This window comes from Salmo salar, chromosome 09 (genome assembly GCF_965601325.2).
Source record: "Salmo salar chromosome 09, fSalSal1, whole genome shotgun sequence".
In the NCBI taxonomy this organism is placed as follows: domain Eukaryota; kingdom Metazoa; phylum Chordata; class Actinopteri; order Salmoniformes; family Salmonidae; genus Salmo; species Salmo salar.
Window position 1 is genome coordinate 129,493,827 of NC_138299.1, and position 18,447 is coordinate 129,512,273.

Here is an 18,447-nt window from a genome sequence, read left to right on the forward strand (position 1 = left end):
TCCATTTAGTATGAAATGTTACGTTTCGTATGGCATGTATTAATATGTTTATCTCCGTCACCCATTTCGAATGACATGTTGCAAATTACAATTCGTATTATATGTTACAAATTTGCAAAACGTACAATACAAAACTAACAAGTGTCTCGGATTTACGTACAGAATAATATGAAATGCTCTGAGACTAGGTTGTAACCAGGTACCTTGACATTATTCACAATTCAGCTGACTGTAAGGCACTTAAACAGGTCCAGAATCACCTGTAGGTTTTGTCAGAGCATGTCGGGCTCCCGAGTGGCACAGCGGTCTAAGGCACTGCCTCTCAGTACCCCTCTCAGACCCCCTGTTTCAAATCCAGGCTGTATCACAACTGGCCGTGATTGGGAGTCCCATAGGGTGGCGCACAATTGGCCCAGCGTTGTCCGAGTTTGGCCGTTGCAGGCTGTCATTGTAAATAAGAATTTGTTCTTAACTGACTTGCCTAGTTAAATAAAGGTTAACTAAAACAAATGTCTGTACCAGAATAGCTGCATAAACTTGATGCAGTCATCTGGGAATTGGACTCCTAATAATTTCCATTGTAAATGGAATTGGACTACAGCTTAAATCTTAAAAATATATTCTCTGGAATATGACTTGTTCATAATCATATTTCTGAAATCCCCTCTTCAAAAAGAGAATTTGGCCAATGTTAGTCACTGCTTTTCTAAAGATATGATAGACCTTTTATGTCTACCACTGTGATCCAACATTCTAAAATAAATGATCTATCAGATGAGTAATAAAGGCAAGGCCAGCCAACAAGCACATGAACAGCTGTCAGAGAGTTGATCTATGCTGTTTCTACCCTCGTGTCTACCACTGTCTACCATCAGTGTTCAAACTGTACAACGTGTCCGTGTCTACAGTACTGTACTGGTTTGGTTAACTACAGCTATGAAACGGAACAAAAATATAAACGCAATATGCAACAATTTCAAAGATTTTACTGAGTTACAGTTCATATAAGGAAATCAGTCAATTGAAATAAATTCATTAGGCCCTAATCTATGGATTTCACATAACTGGGAATACAGATATGCATCTGTTGGTCACAGATACCTTAAAAACATGGTAGGGGCGTGGATCAGAAAACCAGTCAGTATCAGGTGTGACCACCATTTGCCTCATGCAGCGCAACACATCTCCTTCACATAGAGTTGATCAGGCTGTTGATTTTGGCCTGTGGAATGTAGTCCCACTCCCCTTCAATGGCTGTGTGAAGTTTCTGGATATTGGCGGGAAATGGAACAAGCTGTTGTACACGTCGATCCAGAGCATCTCAAGCATGCTTAATGGGTGACATGTCTGGTGAGTATGCAGACCATGGTGGAACTGAAACATTTTCAGCTTCCAGGAATTGAGTACAGATTTGTGTACAGATCCTTGAACCATGGGGCCATGCATTATCATGCTGAAACATGAGGTGATGGTGGCAGATGAATGCCCCGACAATGGGCCTCATCATCTCGTCACGGTATCTCTGTGCATTCAAATTGCCATCGATAAAATGCAATTGTGTTCGTTGTCCGTAGTTTATGCCTGCCCATACCATAACCCCACCGCCACCAAAGAGCACTCTGTTCACAACGTTGACATTAGCAAACCGCTTGTCCACACAACGCCATACAAGCTGTCTGACATCTGACCAGTACAGTTGAAACCAGGATTCATCCTTGAAGAGCACACTTCTCCGGCGTGCCAGAGGCCATCAAAGGTGAGCATTTTCCCACTGAAGTCGTTTAGTACGCCCGACTGCAGTCAGGTCAAGACCCTGGTGAGGATGACAAGCACACAGATGAGCTTCCCTGAGATGGTTTTGGACAGTTGTGCAGAAATTCTTCAGTTATGCAAACCCACAATTTCATCAGCTGTCCGGTGGCTGGTGTCAGATGATCCCGCAGGTGAAGAAGCGGATGTGGAGGTCCTGGGTTGGCGTGGTTACACATAGTCTGCGGTTGTGAGGCCGGTTGGACATACTGCCAAATTCTCTAAAACAACATTGGAGCCGGCTTATGAAAATGTTAATTAAATTATCTGGCAACAGCTCTGGTGGACCTTCCTGCAGTCAGCATGCCAATTGCACACTCCCTCAAAACTTGAGACATCTGTGGCATTGTGTTGTGTGACAAATCTGCACATTTTTGAGTGGCCTGTGCAATGATCATGCTGTTTAATCAGCTTATTGATATGCCACACCTGTCAGGTGGATGGATTATCTTGGCAAAGGATAAATGCTCACTAACAGGGCTGTGAAAAAATGTGCGCAAAATTTGAGAAATACACATTTTTTTAGGAACATTTCTTGTATCTTATATTTCAGCTCATGAAACATGGGACCAACACTTTACATGTTGCGTTTATATTTTTGTACAGTGTAGGTAGACATAAAAGACAATACAAAACTCTAAAAACACATACACTATATGTTCAAGGCCTCTTGAATACTTTCTATGCAAAGCATATACTGAACAAAAATATAAACGCAACTTGTAAAGTGTTGGTCCCTTGTTTCATTGTCCAATGTTTCAGTGGGTGGGCCTGGCTCCCAAGTGGGTGGGCCTATGGCTGCGCCCCTGCCCAATCATGTCAAATCCATAGATTTGGGCCTGATGAATTTATTTCAATTGACTGATTTCCTTATATGAGCTGTAACTCAGTAAAATATTTGAAATTGTAGCATGTTGTGTTTGCATTTTTTTTCAGTGATTTGTGGTCTGAGAAAGTTTGATGTTTGTTTGACGTTTCTAAACCCATGTGGCTCACCGAAACAGTGACTGACACCCGCAGAAACATTACAGAGAAGACATAGGAGGCTTTGATAAGGCATTATTTAAGTTATATAACACTTTTCCAGATGTTCAAAGCACTTTATATTGTATGGGGCTTAACTCATCCCTTCCATTACCAATGTGTTGCACCCACCAGGGTGACTATAGAGACCACAGAGAATCAGGATTTTATCTTAATATCTTATCTGATGAATGATAGCTTGTACAGAGCAGTGCCCTTGACCCTCACTGCCCTGGGACAATGAGAACCAGAAGGAAGAGTGCCCCCTACTGTTCCTCCAGCATCACCTTCAGCAGCATCTGGTCTCCCATCCAAGGATCAAGCAGGCCAAACCGTGTTTCAGGGGAATGCCAGCAGTGGGATACATTGTGTTATGGCTGCAATTCACATCTATAGTCACACTTCTGAGAGTCTTCAACGCTGAGCTGGACATCCTGTCGTGAAGACATTATTTACTGCCCTGAATTTTTTTAAATTCTGTTCAAGTTTCTGTCCGTCTGATCTTGTGAACAATGTATTCTTTTTCACATCAATAAAATGTATAATCTTTACTGATCTAACTGCAAGTGTAACTGAATGAACCTCCAAATGTGCTATACTATCAATACAAATTGAATCACAGAACATTAGAAGAGGATATCACTCAACCACCCTGTGAGAAGACTGAGGCACTAGAGCAAGATATACATTTTTATTCATTCCAGCGACTCCCTCTTCTCTCTCTGATCTGCAAGAATTGTGTAAGATTGCCTCATACTTTCAGAGGCCCATGTAGTATGGATATGGAGAGGTTTCGCACACCCTCCTAGTGGTGGTTGATGAGATTGGGAATTTCTGTTGTCACTCCAAGAGACAGATACCGGTCTTCCTCAGTGTACCTTTGGCCTCTGGGTATGCAGTAGATTAGTACTTTAGCTTCATTCCAGTCATAATTGTTGTATTGACCGTTATGTAGAACTATGAGACTAACAGATTGTTGATGTATGTTTGTATGTATGTATCTATGTACGTATGTATGTACGTACGTACGTTCAGTATCTATGTATAACTGACCCTTTCTATGTTTTCCTCCCTAACTTTACACTAGAGTGTGATCTCCTAATGCTGTAGTGACTGTTTGCAAGCATTACAGAAATTGTGTTTGTGTTAAGAACTATTTCCCTGTAAGTTCCCTGTAAAATATCCCATATTTCCCTGAAAACACAAGACTTTATGGTGTTCAGAACCTTTCCTCATTTTCATCATTATATGCGTAATCATTCATTACTGTACATTCCTCTAGTGGTGAAAAATAGATGTACTTACTCTCCCTGCAATGCAGCCAACCAGACCAGAGGGAGTGAAATCTTGGTTCAAAACAGACACAGAAGGGATGGGCATCTCGCCTTCCTACTCTTGTCTATCACTTTGAAACTACAGCCTAAATAAAATGCATAGCCTATTGGGATATGAAGGAATTGAATAGGTGTATACAAAATGGTGATACAGCACTACTCCTAAACTTTCTATCGGGGTCAGGGTTTCGGCCATATTGCTACAACAATCTGATTCCTTCAGAACTACACACCGACATATTGGCAGGTCGAGATGGATCCTCAATAGCCTGGTGAAACCAGACTGATCGCTGCGTTCACCATTCTGTAATATGTGGAGTGAAATAGGATGGTGAATGCAGCAATCAAGTTGGTTCTACCAGACTAGAGCCACAGATTATGAGAAGACAGCTTTTACCACGTCAGGTCTGTACGAGTTTGAGAGAGTACCTTTCAGTCTGTATAATGCCCCTGCAATGGCCCTTACCACCCCATTGGGTTTGTACGTGTTTGAGCGGATACTTTTCGGCCTGTGTAATGCCCCTGACACAGCGATGTCCGGGCTGATGGTGAGACTCCCTATTGACCAACCTTGACGTTGTTGTTTATTCGCGGGACTTTGACAGACACCTAGTCCACCGTAAACAAGTCTTCCAGAAGATACATTATTAAGCAACATGACCAAGGCTTAAAATCACTTGTGTTAGCTGGGCTATAAAAGAAAAGTGCACTCCCTCTGTGGGTCCCACAGAAATGGATTGAGCAACACTGATGTAAACTGTGTCTGACTTCTATAACAGTGTAATAACAATGTATTGTAATAACAGTCCACAAAGAATACATGATAAAAACATAACTAGTTTATTTGGCTGCAATTTACCTGATAGTTACCAGACATCATCATCTATCAAACAAGCAGACCTGAATTGAACACATATTCATCAAATAAGATTCTCATGAAGACATTATGCCCAACAACAATTTGTTGTGTCATCAGGTGATTGTTTTTTCGCAAAATACAGCCAAGAAAAAAGTAAGATGATAAACCAGTGAATGCCATGTATATTTTCCCCATTATGTAAAAGTGGACAAACATCCTGAGTATGATTCAATATTTGAGAGTAAAGCTCTGTAGAAATAGTCAGCTAATGAAACGAAAACAGTTAAAGCATGACTTGAGAAAATGCTCTATGGAAATCATTAAATCAGGAAGCCATGCAGTTAAGAGAATGTTGTCATTTTCAAATAACAATCAATCATGCATTTTTAACAATCAAACATGCATTGGGTATTTTAGCAAGGTCTAGGTGGTTTCCTACATGTTCAACATGAGCATTTTAGCAATCAAATGTTCTAGTAGTTTGCAGTATTTATTAATGAACTTTTACACAGCATTTTAAACATTCCTTCTTCAATCCCTTATACCAAATGAGTGGAAGAAGCAAAAGGGTACTTAAATGAATAAATAAAACAAAACGTACAATATCACAGAATAAAGCTTCCTTCCTTTATGCTGCCATTGAGTGTCAATAACACAGACATAATTCAATCGCTTCTATTACTGTTAAAAAATGACAGTTAAACAGTCAATCATTGCAAGCTCAAACATTACAAGGCATGTCAGTGTCACAGTGGTCACGGACAGTTTAGTTTAGTTCCCTCCTAAATTAAACTAAGGCCTGAAGTCATTCAGGGAAACATTTGGAAAAGTACATTGTGTTGTTTATTGTCTGTAACAATAATAAAGTCATTATATTATTTATTTTTTAGAAAAACTACCAAAATCATGCAACTATAATTTTGAACAAACAAGTGCTTTTGATGTGAGTGCTGGTGTTGTGGGTAGGAGATTAGGCACTGGCATCTTGCTTTAGGCGTTGACTACGTGCCTTGTAGACCTCGATGAGTAAATCTTTGACGTATTGAATCTCTCGTTCCACTGACTCCGCCTTGTCGCGGAGCTCCCGGTTGTGTTCCTCCAGCCCATGAAGCTCCTCCTCCAGTATGTCCAGCTCTGCCCTCTTACGCAGTCGATACCTGCAGTTTACAAAATACCAGGGTCAGCTTGCACCTACTGTAGCGTTGGAGCCCCCCCCCCCCTTTCCCTTAGTATGTCCCTCTCTCAGTGTCCCTCCCCACCACAAGTGGCAGTTGCCAACCCTATCCTACACCCACAACATCCCATCTATCTTTGTAGAAGCTACCATGACTTGTCTGGGTCACTGAGCTACAGTAGGTTGGCAGTTCAATATCAGTTCTCTCTAAGAGATAGAGATAGCTATTGTCATGAATTTAACATGGACATGTTTTCCCAACCTCATCCCTCAAGTGCTAGATTTCCGGATATGCATCTATGAACATCCAAGATAGCTGGACCTATTAGAAGAGTTCAGATTTCACATTTTATAAACACATTTATATCTGAGCAATTCTGGTAGCACTATCACACCAGTGAAAAGACACAGTGATCCCATTCAAACCAGAGATGAAGGTCTACTTAAAATGTGCACAGACATTTTTTTGGTCAGACTCAAAGAAATGACCAAACATTCTATCATCACAGTTTTATTTAAACTTTATAACACAGAATAAATCTGTACATTTTTTACAACATACCTGTGAGCAGCTGTTTTGTTCTGGTCTCTCTTCTTCTGCTTCCGTTCTCCGGTATGTACTTCCAGAGGGACAGCGACAAGGCCTGATTTGAGGCAGCTCAGGGAGCATGGATCTTCCTTTAGCCTCTGTGCTGTTTGCCTGTGAATGGGCGAGCCCACCATTGGCCCCTCGCTCTCTCCTCTTGACAGACATTCGTAGCTTTGGTCTCCAAGACATTCTGGGAAGAGGTAGTGGCCATGCTGGGGCTCTATACCATGTACTTGTGTAGGCTCTTCGATTTCACCTATAAAGCTATGATAAGGCTCTGTATGAGCAACGTTCGGGTGGTGGTGGTAATAGCCACCGTTTGCCTCTGGCTCTTGAGGAATACCTCCAGGGAGTCCACCATCTTTGTTGCAATGCAAGACCTCCAGCCCCATACCATCATAATCACTGCCACTAACCTTCATTCCATGCATCAATTGTCCTTCTCTCTTGGGGTGGGTATCGAAGGACCCACCCATACAAAAACCTCTGGTCATCTCTTCACTGCAAAAAACGTCCTCTGTAAAACAATAACTTTCCTCTTCCTTCAGCAATACACCACATTCTCTGACTTTCTTTACACTGCCAATGTTCTTCCCAACTCTCTTCAATGTAGAACAGTGGTTAACAGCAACCTCTGTGCTTCCTGAGGAACTTCCTTTGTCACTCCAGGTGTCATGCTCAAGTTCCTCTCCAACTTTGTTGACACCATCTGAAACTATTCTTCGGCAAGTATTGTATGAACGATGATGACAGTTGTATGGGGCTTGTCTCGCCATTTTGGGTCTTCCAATGGGACCACCACAGAAGCTCACCCGGTCGAGTTCCCCTGTTGCCAGGGTAACAACCAGAGGGCTGGTTTCTGATTGGTTGCCACTGTACGAAGCATAGGGCAACTGGTAGTAAGAATGGGCCCCCATTGCTTGGGCGCCTTTGTCACATTTTGGTGATTTGTCCAATTTGGTTGAAGTCGATTCAGACCGGAAGTAATCCTCAAGCTGAGCAAGCTCCTCTTGCAAAAGAGAGGTCATGACCTCCAAGTCAGAGGGCACCTTGACATCATGTTCCAACGGTGAGGGCGGAGAAGATGAGCTAGAAGAGGTTTCAGTAGTCGACTGGAACGAAGACAAATCAACTTTTTCCGTCATCCAGTCCGTCTGACCATCACCTATGAAAAAAAAGGATTTTGTTAAAATATTGAATTCAAATGTCCATATCGCAGGCATAAAATTAAATGAGGATTTTTTTCAAACGGTCCTTTAATTTCAGATGATAAATGATGATAAATGTAGAAAAATCTGGAAACAATAAATGTAGAAAAAAAAGAACAAAAAATATCCTTGCGAAACTAACCGATCATTTGAAAATGATTGAACGCCATCGTCTTCATTGGGAGAATATCCACTTAGCTTCAGTCACTGTACGACATTAGCTCGTACTGCAGTGCGGTTCCACCTGGAATGTGGAAAAATAAAAAAGCGTCTTGCCGTAACTCACCAATTATGTGCTGTCTCTCCGATAACTCCACCCCCTTCCTTCCCCAGGATTGGCTGTCGTTAGCTTGTTGGGAAGAGGGAATGATGAGGTCGACCGTGCAAACAAGAGGAATTTTCCTGCGAAGGATCGATACCGCCATCGTGTCTTTTATTTCGGTCAAAATTGTGAAATGCACTAAGTGTGCGAGGGTTCCAGAGAAGCGTCACTATGGACAGAGTGGTGGGAACACTTGAAGACCTGTGAATGACAAAAAAATTCAAATTAAAACAATCAACAACTCTACTGAATTTCCACACCCAAACACCCCATTTCACCCCACTGCCACACCCCCAAAACCACCACACACTAAAAACAACTGTTCAAATTGTACAATTATCAGAGGGTCTTCACAGACCAAAAATGGTTGAAGATTCCTGATAATTTCATTTTACATGCATAAACCAACATCTTAGTTTTCACATTACGAAACTACTGAACTTTAGGAAAATAAGTTAGGTTTGGAAATCTGTTTCAGGGCTATATAACACTGTCTCTTTGAAAACTCACTCCCCTCATAAAATGCAACTATAATATCTCAACAACATATCAAATTGTATTTGTTATAATCCATTTCACAGTCCAGGAAAGCAGTGTCTACACTACAGTATAGTAAACAATGTTCATGTTAGTTAGCCTATGTGTATTCTATATCAAATACTAAAAAGTATATATTTTTCCCTCTCGTTCCAACTATTGTTATATGTTTATGTTTTAAATATATAGCACATTTCTACAATTGAAAAATATAGATTTTACTAGTAGCCCACTGATAAAATATTTTCCAGTGGCAGTTCTCACCTCTGAGCTCAGTAGGCTACTGTAAAACTGTAGATTCAAAATATCTATATTAGACTAAAAGGTCATTACAATAACCCCAACATCATTTCAGAAATGGTTAATAAAACAATTACAATGTCAAAGCTAACATATCGAACACATTATACTTCACAACAACTGTAGAATAAAGAGAACAAATAATTTCACTTACCCCATTATTTCTCAATAGTATAGTTGTTTGGAAGTGCGTTGCAAATGCAAAGCACAACAACTAGTGACAGGGAGGTCAATTTAATAAGCCATATCTTACTTAGAACACAATGACCTCATATGGTGTGTTATGAAGACGATGAGTTGCAAACAGAAAGTTTAGGAATCCGCTACTTCTTCTGCAACTACTAAATCCGGACCGTATCACACTGTTACAAATCAATCCGCAGTTTACATTTAACCCCGTTTATCGCGTCATATCCAAGGGACTTTCCACCGTTTAATTTCCAAAAGACATATTGTAATAAAATGGAAATAAAACGATGTAACTTTACATTATTTACATTTAAATAATAATATATATTTACATTTCTACAACCACACTTGGGTTGCAAAAACGCAATTCACCTCAGGAATCATGGATTTTTTAAGGATCATATTTCCGAGCTAATATCTTGTTAGTAAATAAATTGTCACCCACAGAGAATGTCTTACATAAAGACTTCTGTAATAACCGCCACGGTTTATAACGGACTATTTAGTCACGCACACGGGAGGAAGGATACAGTCTTGCAGTTGGAAGGTGTAACTTTTGTTGCAGCCCTGTTGCATCAGTTACGCAGCGGATTCGCCGAATGTTGTAGGATTGTGGTCACACTATTGGTTCATCTAGACTAACCCTCTTATTGGTCGATTAGGAATTGTCCAATGATTTTTAATTGTCATAGATCCAATGTTACTTTGTATATGTGTGTACACGTAGTAAGGAGACAGAGGCCACCTGCTACTTTCAGTATTTATTATTTCCTCCATAAGACATTACCTCTTTAATAATTATAATAAGAAGGTTGCAACCTATAACTTTACGAATGAGCAAATTCTATTATAAATGTAATGCACTTTAGTTTATTCAACCAGAGATAAACTTAGTCGACTACCAGCCATCAATTTCATCTCGATTAAAATATTCAAACTTCTATAAAAAATGTCTTATTAACATATTTTGTTTATAGAATATTAATAAAAGTATAATAATAATTCCAAAGGGCTATATGGTTAGAAGGACAAAAGGACACACAGGAGGTCAAAGCAGCTTACACTTGACTTTATCTCTCATTAGTACAACAGTTACACCACTCTTTGTCTGGAGTTGCTATGCATTTTCCTCACTGAGAAACCAAAAGCTGATTGAAGCAGCCATGTCTTCCTGTTGCTATAGTAATAGGGAACACTGCCCCCCTTTGAAAACATGTTTTTTGGCATGTCTGTTGCCAAGGGTTTAAAAAAATCCCCTTACCTCTGTGCTTACAATGGTTCTTGTTATTGCACTCGTTGCAGCTTTTGTGCATACAACCTCTTAATTCTTTGCATTTGTAATATTTGTGTCATGAAGTTCATGAAAACTTCCTGCAGTCGTCTGACCCTTTCTACGTCTATTCTTTCTCGACGTGTGTAACCTAACCTGCAACCTATATTCTATTGTAATATATTAAAATTCGACTCTATTCCATTCCCAAAATAATGCCGAAAACTGGTGATAATATAAGGATACAGGACACACGTTTTTGTGTTTTTTTGTTTGCTTTCTTCACTGTTTCAATTTCTCACAGCATTAACCATTTGATAGCAGCAGAAACGCCATCTGGTGTTATCAATAGCATTGTTAAGGAATGTAGTCCACTTGCTATTGTAGTCCATTTGTTATTGTTTAACTTCTCTCCAGGAGACCAGCACTAGTAAATTGAAATGTAACTATTATAATCATATGGGAGAGTACTGTTGCTTTTTGAGAAGTTCTTTAAGATTTGGAATAATGGAAAAATGAAACATGAAACACCCAATAAACACTGATGCATGCTATCACGAACAGATGTTTGTGTGTGTGGATGTGGACAATGTGCAATTTTTTTCATGTTTTTCCCCCTTTTTTCTGTTTGAAAAGGTCACGGAGAAGGTTTATATTATAACAGGCATTTGTATGCATATGATATGCGTTCAGTAGTCACATATCATCTCGTATGCCATACCTATATCATTTTATGCTATATTTTATTCATTTTCTATGTACATTTCATTTATGGAAAATAATAAAATCATATTTTCTGCTGCAAAAGCATTGCCCTTTCTGCAACTACTGTACAAGAAGCTTTGAGAGATCTGACCCTACATCATAGAGAGAACTGCTTTCAAAGGGGGGCTTGCACTTCGCAAGTATGGCACATTGGTAACAGTTACAGCATAGTTTCATCACCAGCTCCCTACAAATCCTGCTTACATTAACTTTTTACACGGATTGGCAATACGGGAAGCAACACTACAGGTTCCTGCCAATGCAGGGACACTTTTGAAACCTTTAATACGCCCTCCCTCCCACATTACTTGTGTGTAAGATGTCATTGTAGTGATTAAATCCTATACTATAATAAACAATGAAACAATTGCTTGCCTTTACTTTGTGTATGTATATTTAGTCAAAATCATCCTTTACAAAAATCTATTTGTATAGAATAATCCAGAAAAATTATATCAGAGGAAAATTTGTAAAGATATGGCCTTTAATTTGATGAAACCTTCTTGAAAGTCAATCATCCCTGAGGAAGCTTGGTAGAAAGAGGGAGTGTCATCCTGTCATCTTATCATGCAGCACAATGTCATGCAATGTGCTGCATTGTCAAATGTGGTTCAATCACAAGCTGGAACTAAGAACTTCATCTTTTGTAAGTCTGTATGACATTCAGAAGAAGAAATAATCTCTGTGTTTAATTAATACAAATGCTTATACATTACTTACACAAATACTTTGAATCATATTGACATTGAGCCTGAATATCAATCCATAACATATTTTACCCTGACATGGATGGTAAAATTAGATTTTTTTTTAAATTGTTCGCTGGGCCAAAAGCATCACTTTAGGATATTATCACGTTTTAGGGAAGACTCAGATGCAGACAGTGTCAAAGTAACAAAAGTGTATTGCTACAACAGGGGGCAGGAAAAACGACAGGTCAAGGGCAAGCAGAGGTCAATAATCCAGTGTGATGTGACAAGGTACACAACGGCAGGCAGGCTCAGGGACAGGGCAGGCAGAATGGTCAAAACTGAAAAATAGAAAACAGGAGCTAGAAACAGACAGGAGCAAGGGGAAAACGCTGGTAGGCTTGACGAACAAAATGAACTGGCAACAGACAAACAGAGAACACAGGTACAAATACACTAGGGATAATGGGGAAGATGGGCGACACCTGGAGGGGGGTGGAGACAAGCACAAATACAGGTGAAACAGATCAGGGTGTGACAGATATTGTATTTTAATTTGGTTTAAAAGTATTGCTGTGCTATGCTTATTACCTGTACACAAAAGGTGAATGATGGTGGCAGAACAAAGTGCAGTGTTCTGGAAAGTCTGGTTTGAGCTTGAGCAGGAATAGTGAAGTAGAGGCTAAAGATCATTTTTAAGCATGCATTTTAAAACTACTCAGGTTCTCATTGCATTTAATTTCAGTTCTCATTTCATTTCATTAATCATACCGGTGACATTTTGTTCACCTTTGTCTTGAGCTCTCTCACAGTCACCTTCAGTCAGTAACTGATAGTGGCTCAGATTGGATAGGTACAGTGAGGGAAAAAAGTATTTGATCCCCTGCTGATTTTGTACGTTTGCCCACTGACAAAGAAATGATCAGTCAATCATTTTAATGGTAGGTTTATTTGAACAGTGAGAGACAGAATAACAACAAAAAAATCCAGAAAAACGCATGTCAAAAATGTTATAAATTGATTTGCATTTTAATGAGGGAAATAAGTATTTGACCCCCTCTCAATCAAAAAGATCTCTGGCTCCCAGGTGTCTTTTATACAGGTAACGAGCTGAGATTAGGAGCACACTCTTAAAGGGAGTGCTCCTAATCTCAGCTTGTTACCTGTATAAAAGACACCTGTCCACAGAAGCAATCAATCAATCAGATTCCAAACTCTCCACCATGGCCAAGACCAAAGAGCTCTCCAAGGATGTCAGGGACAAGATTGTAGACCTACACAAGGCTGGAATGGGCTACAAGACTATCGCCAAGCAGCTGGGTGAGAAGGTGACAACAGTTGGTGCGATTATTCGCAAATGGAAGTGTCACGTCCTGACCAGTAAAAGGGGTTGTTTGTTATTGTAGTTTGGTCAGGGCGTGGCAGGGGGTGTTTGTTTAGTGTGTGTCGGGGTTTTTTGGGCAATGTTCTATGTTAGTATATTTCTATGTCTGCGTCTATTTAGTCTATTTCTATTGTGGCAAAGAAGGGGGTCGAGTGATAAATGGCAGATATGTGAGGGCAGAACTAATAAACGGGCTCTGCCCGATCACTAAAATGGCCACCCCGATCAGAACTACAGATCACAAAATGGCCGACTGCCAAAACTACTATTCCCAGAAGCAAGGGGAACCCTCAGAAGGTGGAGCCGACCAACAGATAAAGGGTCAAGAAAAACCAGGAAGAGAGAGAGAGGGCGGGAAGGATCTATGAACCATAGAGAAAGAGACAATCTACATTGGCTGGATTTACCGTGTACGAGCTGGACTGTTTTGGACTTACCTGTTGGCGTTTAGACCTGGACCTACCGAGAACCAGATTTGTGTGCCGAACCCTGCTATCCTTGATCTTACCTGTGGCCTGGGTGGACCAGGACAGAGAAACAAACACACAGGTACTGTCATGTTCGAAATAACTTTAATTCTGGGCAGACTTTGGTGACAGTTTCCCACTTAATTTGTGACAAACGCTCCTAGCTTTGAAGAGGTTTGCCACACTATGTTCAGGGTTTTTGGTTTGGCCTTCAATTAGAAGCAGCTGTTCTTCGTTGCTTCTAATTGGAGGTCATATATATATGTAGGGGTTTTTGTCACTGTGTTGGTGGGTAGTTGTTTCCTGTTCCGTGTATAGCGTTTAGTCTTACCGGACTGTCTTCGTCGTTTATTTTGTATAAGTATTTTGTTTGTGTTTTTTCCTTCTAATAAAGAAGATGAGTATACACATTCCCGCTGCGTTTTGGTCCACTCAATACGACAAACGTTACAGAACTACCCACCAACAATGGACCAAGCAGTGGAGAAAGGAGCAGCAGAAGTATCTGGAGTCGTGGACATGGGAGGAAATTTTGGACGGGGCAGGACCATGGCATCAGGCTGGGGAGTACCGACGCCCTAAGGAGGAGCTGGAGGCAGCCAAGGCGGAGCGGCGCCGTTATGAGGCATTATACGCGCCGATTGGCAAGTGCGAGAGGCAGCCCCCAATTTTTTTTTGGGGGGGGGGGCACACAGGGAGTGTGGCTAGGTCAGGCAATAGACCTGAGCCAACTCCCCATGCTTATTATGGGGAGCGTTTGGCGGGGAGAAGAGCGCCGGTTCATGCGGAAGGGCGCACGATCTCGCCCATGCGCACGCAAAGTCCGGTGCGAGCGATACCAGCCCCCCGTAAGTGCCGTGCTAGAGTGGGCATCCAGCCTGGGAGAAGTGCGCCGGCACAATACATCTGGCCACCAGTGCGTCTCCTGGGTCCAGGCTTCCCTGCGCCTGCTCTACGCACGGCAGCCATCAGTACTCTGCACAGCCCAGTTCGCCCTGTGCCAGTACTCCGCCCGTACAGGGCTACTGTTACAACCCAGCCAGGACGGGATGTGCAGGCTGTGCGCTCCAGAACTCCAGTGCTTATTCATGGCACAGTGTATCCAGTTCCTGCTCCTCGCACTAGCCTTGAGGTGCGTGTCTCCAGTCTGGTACCTCCAGTACCAGCCCCACGCACCAGGCCTCCCGTCAGCCCAGTCCAGTACGTCCTGTTCCTGCTCCTCGCGCTAGCACTGTGGTGCGTGTAAATAGTCTGGCGCCTCCAAAGCCAGCCCCACGCATCAGGCCTTCAGTGCGCAGTCCCCGTCCAGAGCTTCCGACGACAGTTCCCCATCTAGAGCTTCCAGCGACAGTGCCCCGTCTAGAGCTTCCGGCGACAGTTCCCCGTCCAGTGCTTCCGGCGATGTCCTACAGTCTGGAGCCTGCAGAGACGGCCCACAGTCCGGAGCCTGCAGAGACGGCCCACAGTCCGGAGCCTGCAGAGATGGCCCACAGTCCGGAGCATGCAGAGACGGCCTACAGTCCGGAACCGGCGCAGCCAGAGTCGCCCTACAGTCCGGAACCGGCGCAGCCAGAGTCGCCCTACAGTCTGGAACCGGCGCAGCCAGAGTTGCCCTCCAGTCCGGAGCAGCCAGAGTTGCCCTCCAGTCTGGAACCGGCGCAGCCAGAGTCGCCCTCCAGTCCGGAGCTCCCAGAGTCGCCCTCCAGTCTGGAGCTCCCAGAGTCGCCCTCCAGTCTGGAGCTCCCAGAGTCGCCCTCCAATCCGGAGCTCCCAGAGTCGCCCTCCAGCCCGAGGTCACCAGCGACGCGCCTTAGCCCAAAGACTTCTGTAGGGGTATACAGGCATGAGCTTTCAAGGGGGGTGGGCAGGCTAGTTTATGGACCTAAGCCAGAGCCTGAGCCACCTCCGTAATAGGAGGACTGGGGAGGGGGGGTGTAGCACAAGAACTGTCGGTGACGGTAGCCACCCTCCCTTCCCTCCCTTTAGTTTGGGATTATTTTTGTTTTGGGGTATATTTTTGTGGTTTTTGTTTGAGGTGCAGGTTATTGGAGTTTGGTCAGGGCGTGGCAGGGGGTGTTTGTTTAGTGTGTGTCAGGATTTTTTGGCCAATGTTCTATGTTAGTATATTTCAATGTCTGTGTCTATTTAGTCTATTTCTATGTACAGGGTTTTTGGTTTGGCCTTCAATTAGAAGCAGCTGTTCTTCGTTGCTTCTAATTGGAGGTCATATTTAAGTAGGGGTTTTTGTCACTGTGTTGGTGGGTAGTTGTTTCCTGTTCCATGTATAGCGTTTAGCCTTACAGGACTGTCTTCGTTGTTTATTTTGTATAAGTATTTTGTTTGTGTTTTTTCCTTCTAATAAAGAAGATGAGTATACACATTCCCGCTGCATTTTGGTCCACTCAATACGACGAACGTTACAGGAAGAAACACAAAAGAACTGTCAATCTGTAAGGGCTGTCGTCGTAATAAAACCAAGGTGCAGCGGAGGATGTGTATTCATTTTGAATATTTAATAAAATTAACCACTATAAACAAAACACTAAACAGCAACGACAGCAAACAGTCCTGTCTGGTCAAAAATGAACGAAACAGAAAACAATCACCCACAAACCCCAAAGGAAAAAACAGGCTACTTATGTGTGACTCCCAATCAGCAACAACAAACTACAGCTGTGCCTGATTGGGAGCCACACATGACCAAACAAAAAGAAACCAGCCAACATAGAAAAATGAACATAGAACGCCCACCCAATGTAACACCCTGGCCAACCAAAATAACGAACAGAAAACCCCTTTCTATGGCCAGGGCGGTACAGTACCCCCCCCCAAAGGTGCGGACTCCGGCCGCAAAACCTGACTCTGAAGGGGAGGGTCCGGGTGGGCCTTCTTACGGCGGCGGATCAGGTGCGGGACGTGGCCTCCGCTCCACCCTCGGCGTCGCCCACTTAGGTGGCGCCCCTGGCTGCGCCGGAGGACTGGCGGGCGACCCTGACTGCGCCCGGCTGGCGGGCGACCCTGGCTGCGCCCGGCTGGCGGGCGATTATGTTTGCGCCCGGTTGGCGGGCGACCCTGGCTGCGCCCGGCTGGCGGGCGACCCTGGCAGCTCCGGCGGTTCCGGGCTGGCGGGCGGCTCCGGCGGCACTGACCCAGGATTCACCAGGCTGGGGAGACATGAAGGAGGCCTGGCCCTGGGCGTAGGCACAGGACTCATCGGGCTGGTGGGCGGCTCTGGCGGCTCCGGACAGGCGGGCGGCTCTGGCGGCTCCGGACAGGCGGGCGGCTCTGGCGGCTCCGGACAGGCGGGCGGCTCTGGCGGCTCCGGACAGGCGGGCGGCTCTGGCGGCTCCGGACAGGCGGGCGGCTCTGACGGTTCCGGACAGGCGGGCGGCTCTGACGGCTCCGGACTGGCGGGCGGCTCTGACGGCTCCGGACTGGCGGGCGGCTCTGACGGCTCCGGACTGCGGGCGGCTCTGGCAGCTCCGGACTGGCGGGCAGCTCTGGCGGCTCCGGACTGGCGGGCGGCTCTGGCGGCTCCGGACTGGCCGGCGGCTCTAGTGGCTCTGGCCCAGGACTCACCAGGCTGGGGAGACATGAAGGAGGCCTGGCTCTGGGCGCAGGCACTGGACTCACCAGGCTGGGGAGACCCACTGGAGGCCTGGTCCGTGGAGGAGGCACAGGACTGACCAGGATGGGGAGACCCACTGGAGGCCTGGTCTGTGGAGGAGGTACAGGACTGACCAGGATGGGGACACCCACTGGAGGCCTGGTCCGTGGAGGAGGCACAGGCTTGACCAGGATGGGGAGACCCACTGGAGGCCTGGTCCGAGGAGGAGGCACAGGATAAACCGGGCTGTGGGGGAGCACTGGAGTTCTGGTACGTAGGCTCTTTACCCACACTCCAGGCTGAATGCACACTTTGGCCCGGCACGGGCGGAGCGCAGGCATTGGGTGAACTGGGCCCTCCCAGCGCCCTGGAGACACAGTGCGCAGAGCCGGTGCAGAATAACCTGAATCGAAAAGGCGCACTGGAGACCAGACGCGCTGAGCTGGCACAATCCATCCTGGCTCGATGCCTGCACTCGCATGGCACTTGCGGGGGGCTTGCCTATAGCGCACCGGGCTATGAACGCGCACTGGAGACACCGTGCGCTTCACAGCATAACACGGTGCCTTACCAGTACCACGCTGCTTCCGGTAAGCACGGGGAGTTGGCTCAGGTCTACCGCCTGACTCTGCCAATCTCCCCGTGTGCCCCCCCAAAAATGTTTTGGGGGGCTGCCTCTCGTGTCTGTTGCGCTCCCTCGCTTCATACCAGCGCCTCTCAGCTATCGCCGCCTCGATCTCCCACTGCGGGCGGCGATACTCCCCAGGTTGAGCCCATGGTCCTTTACCGTCCAGCAATTCCTCCCAATTCCACGACTCCCGATAGCTCCTCTCCTGGTTCTTCTCCTTGCGCTGCTCCTTCCTCCGCTGCATTTTGGTCAGTTTTTTGGTGGGTGATTCTGTAAGGGCTGTCGTCGTAATA

General features: G+C 44.6%; 1 protein-coding gene across 3 annotated transcripts; it reads right to left on the reverse strand.

The window, feature by feature from the left end:
- Positions 1–4,990: 4,990 nt before the first annotated feature.
- Positions 4,991–9,758, reverse strand: atf5b (activating transcription factor 5b). Of its 3 annotated transcripts, XM_045723309.2 has the most exons (5): positions 9,310–9,758; positions 8,283–8,519; positions 6,762–7,953; positions 6,462–6,521; positions 4,991–6,182 (listed from the first exon to the last, which is right to left on the reverse strand). In XM_045723309.2, the coding sequence occupies exons 2-4, from the start codon at positions 8,419–8,421 to the stop codon at positions 6,497–6,499; spliced, it is 1,356 nt and encodes a 451-aa protein (XP_045579265.2). In that variant the 5' UTR covers positions 8,422–8,519; positions 9,310–9,758; the 3' UTR covers positions 4,991–6,182; positions 6,462–6,496.
- Between the last annotated feature and the right edge of the window lie 8,689 nt (positions 9,759–18,447).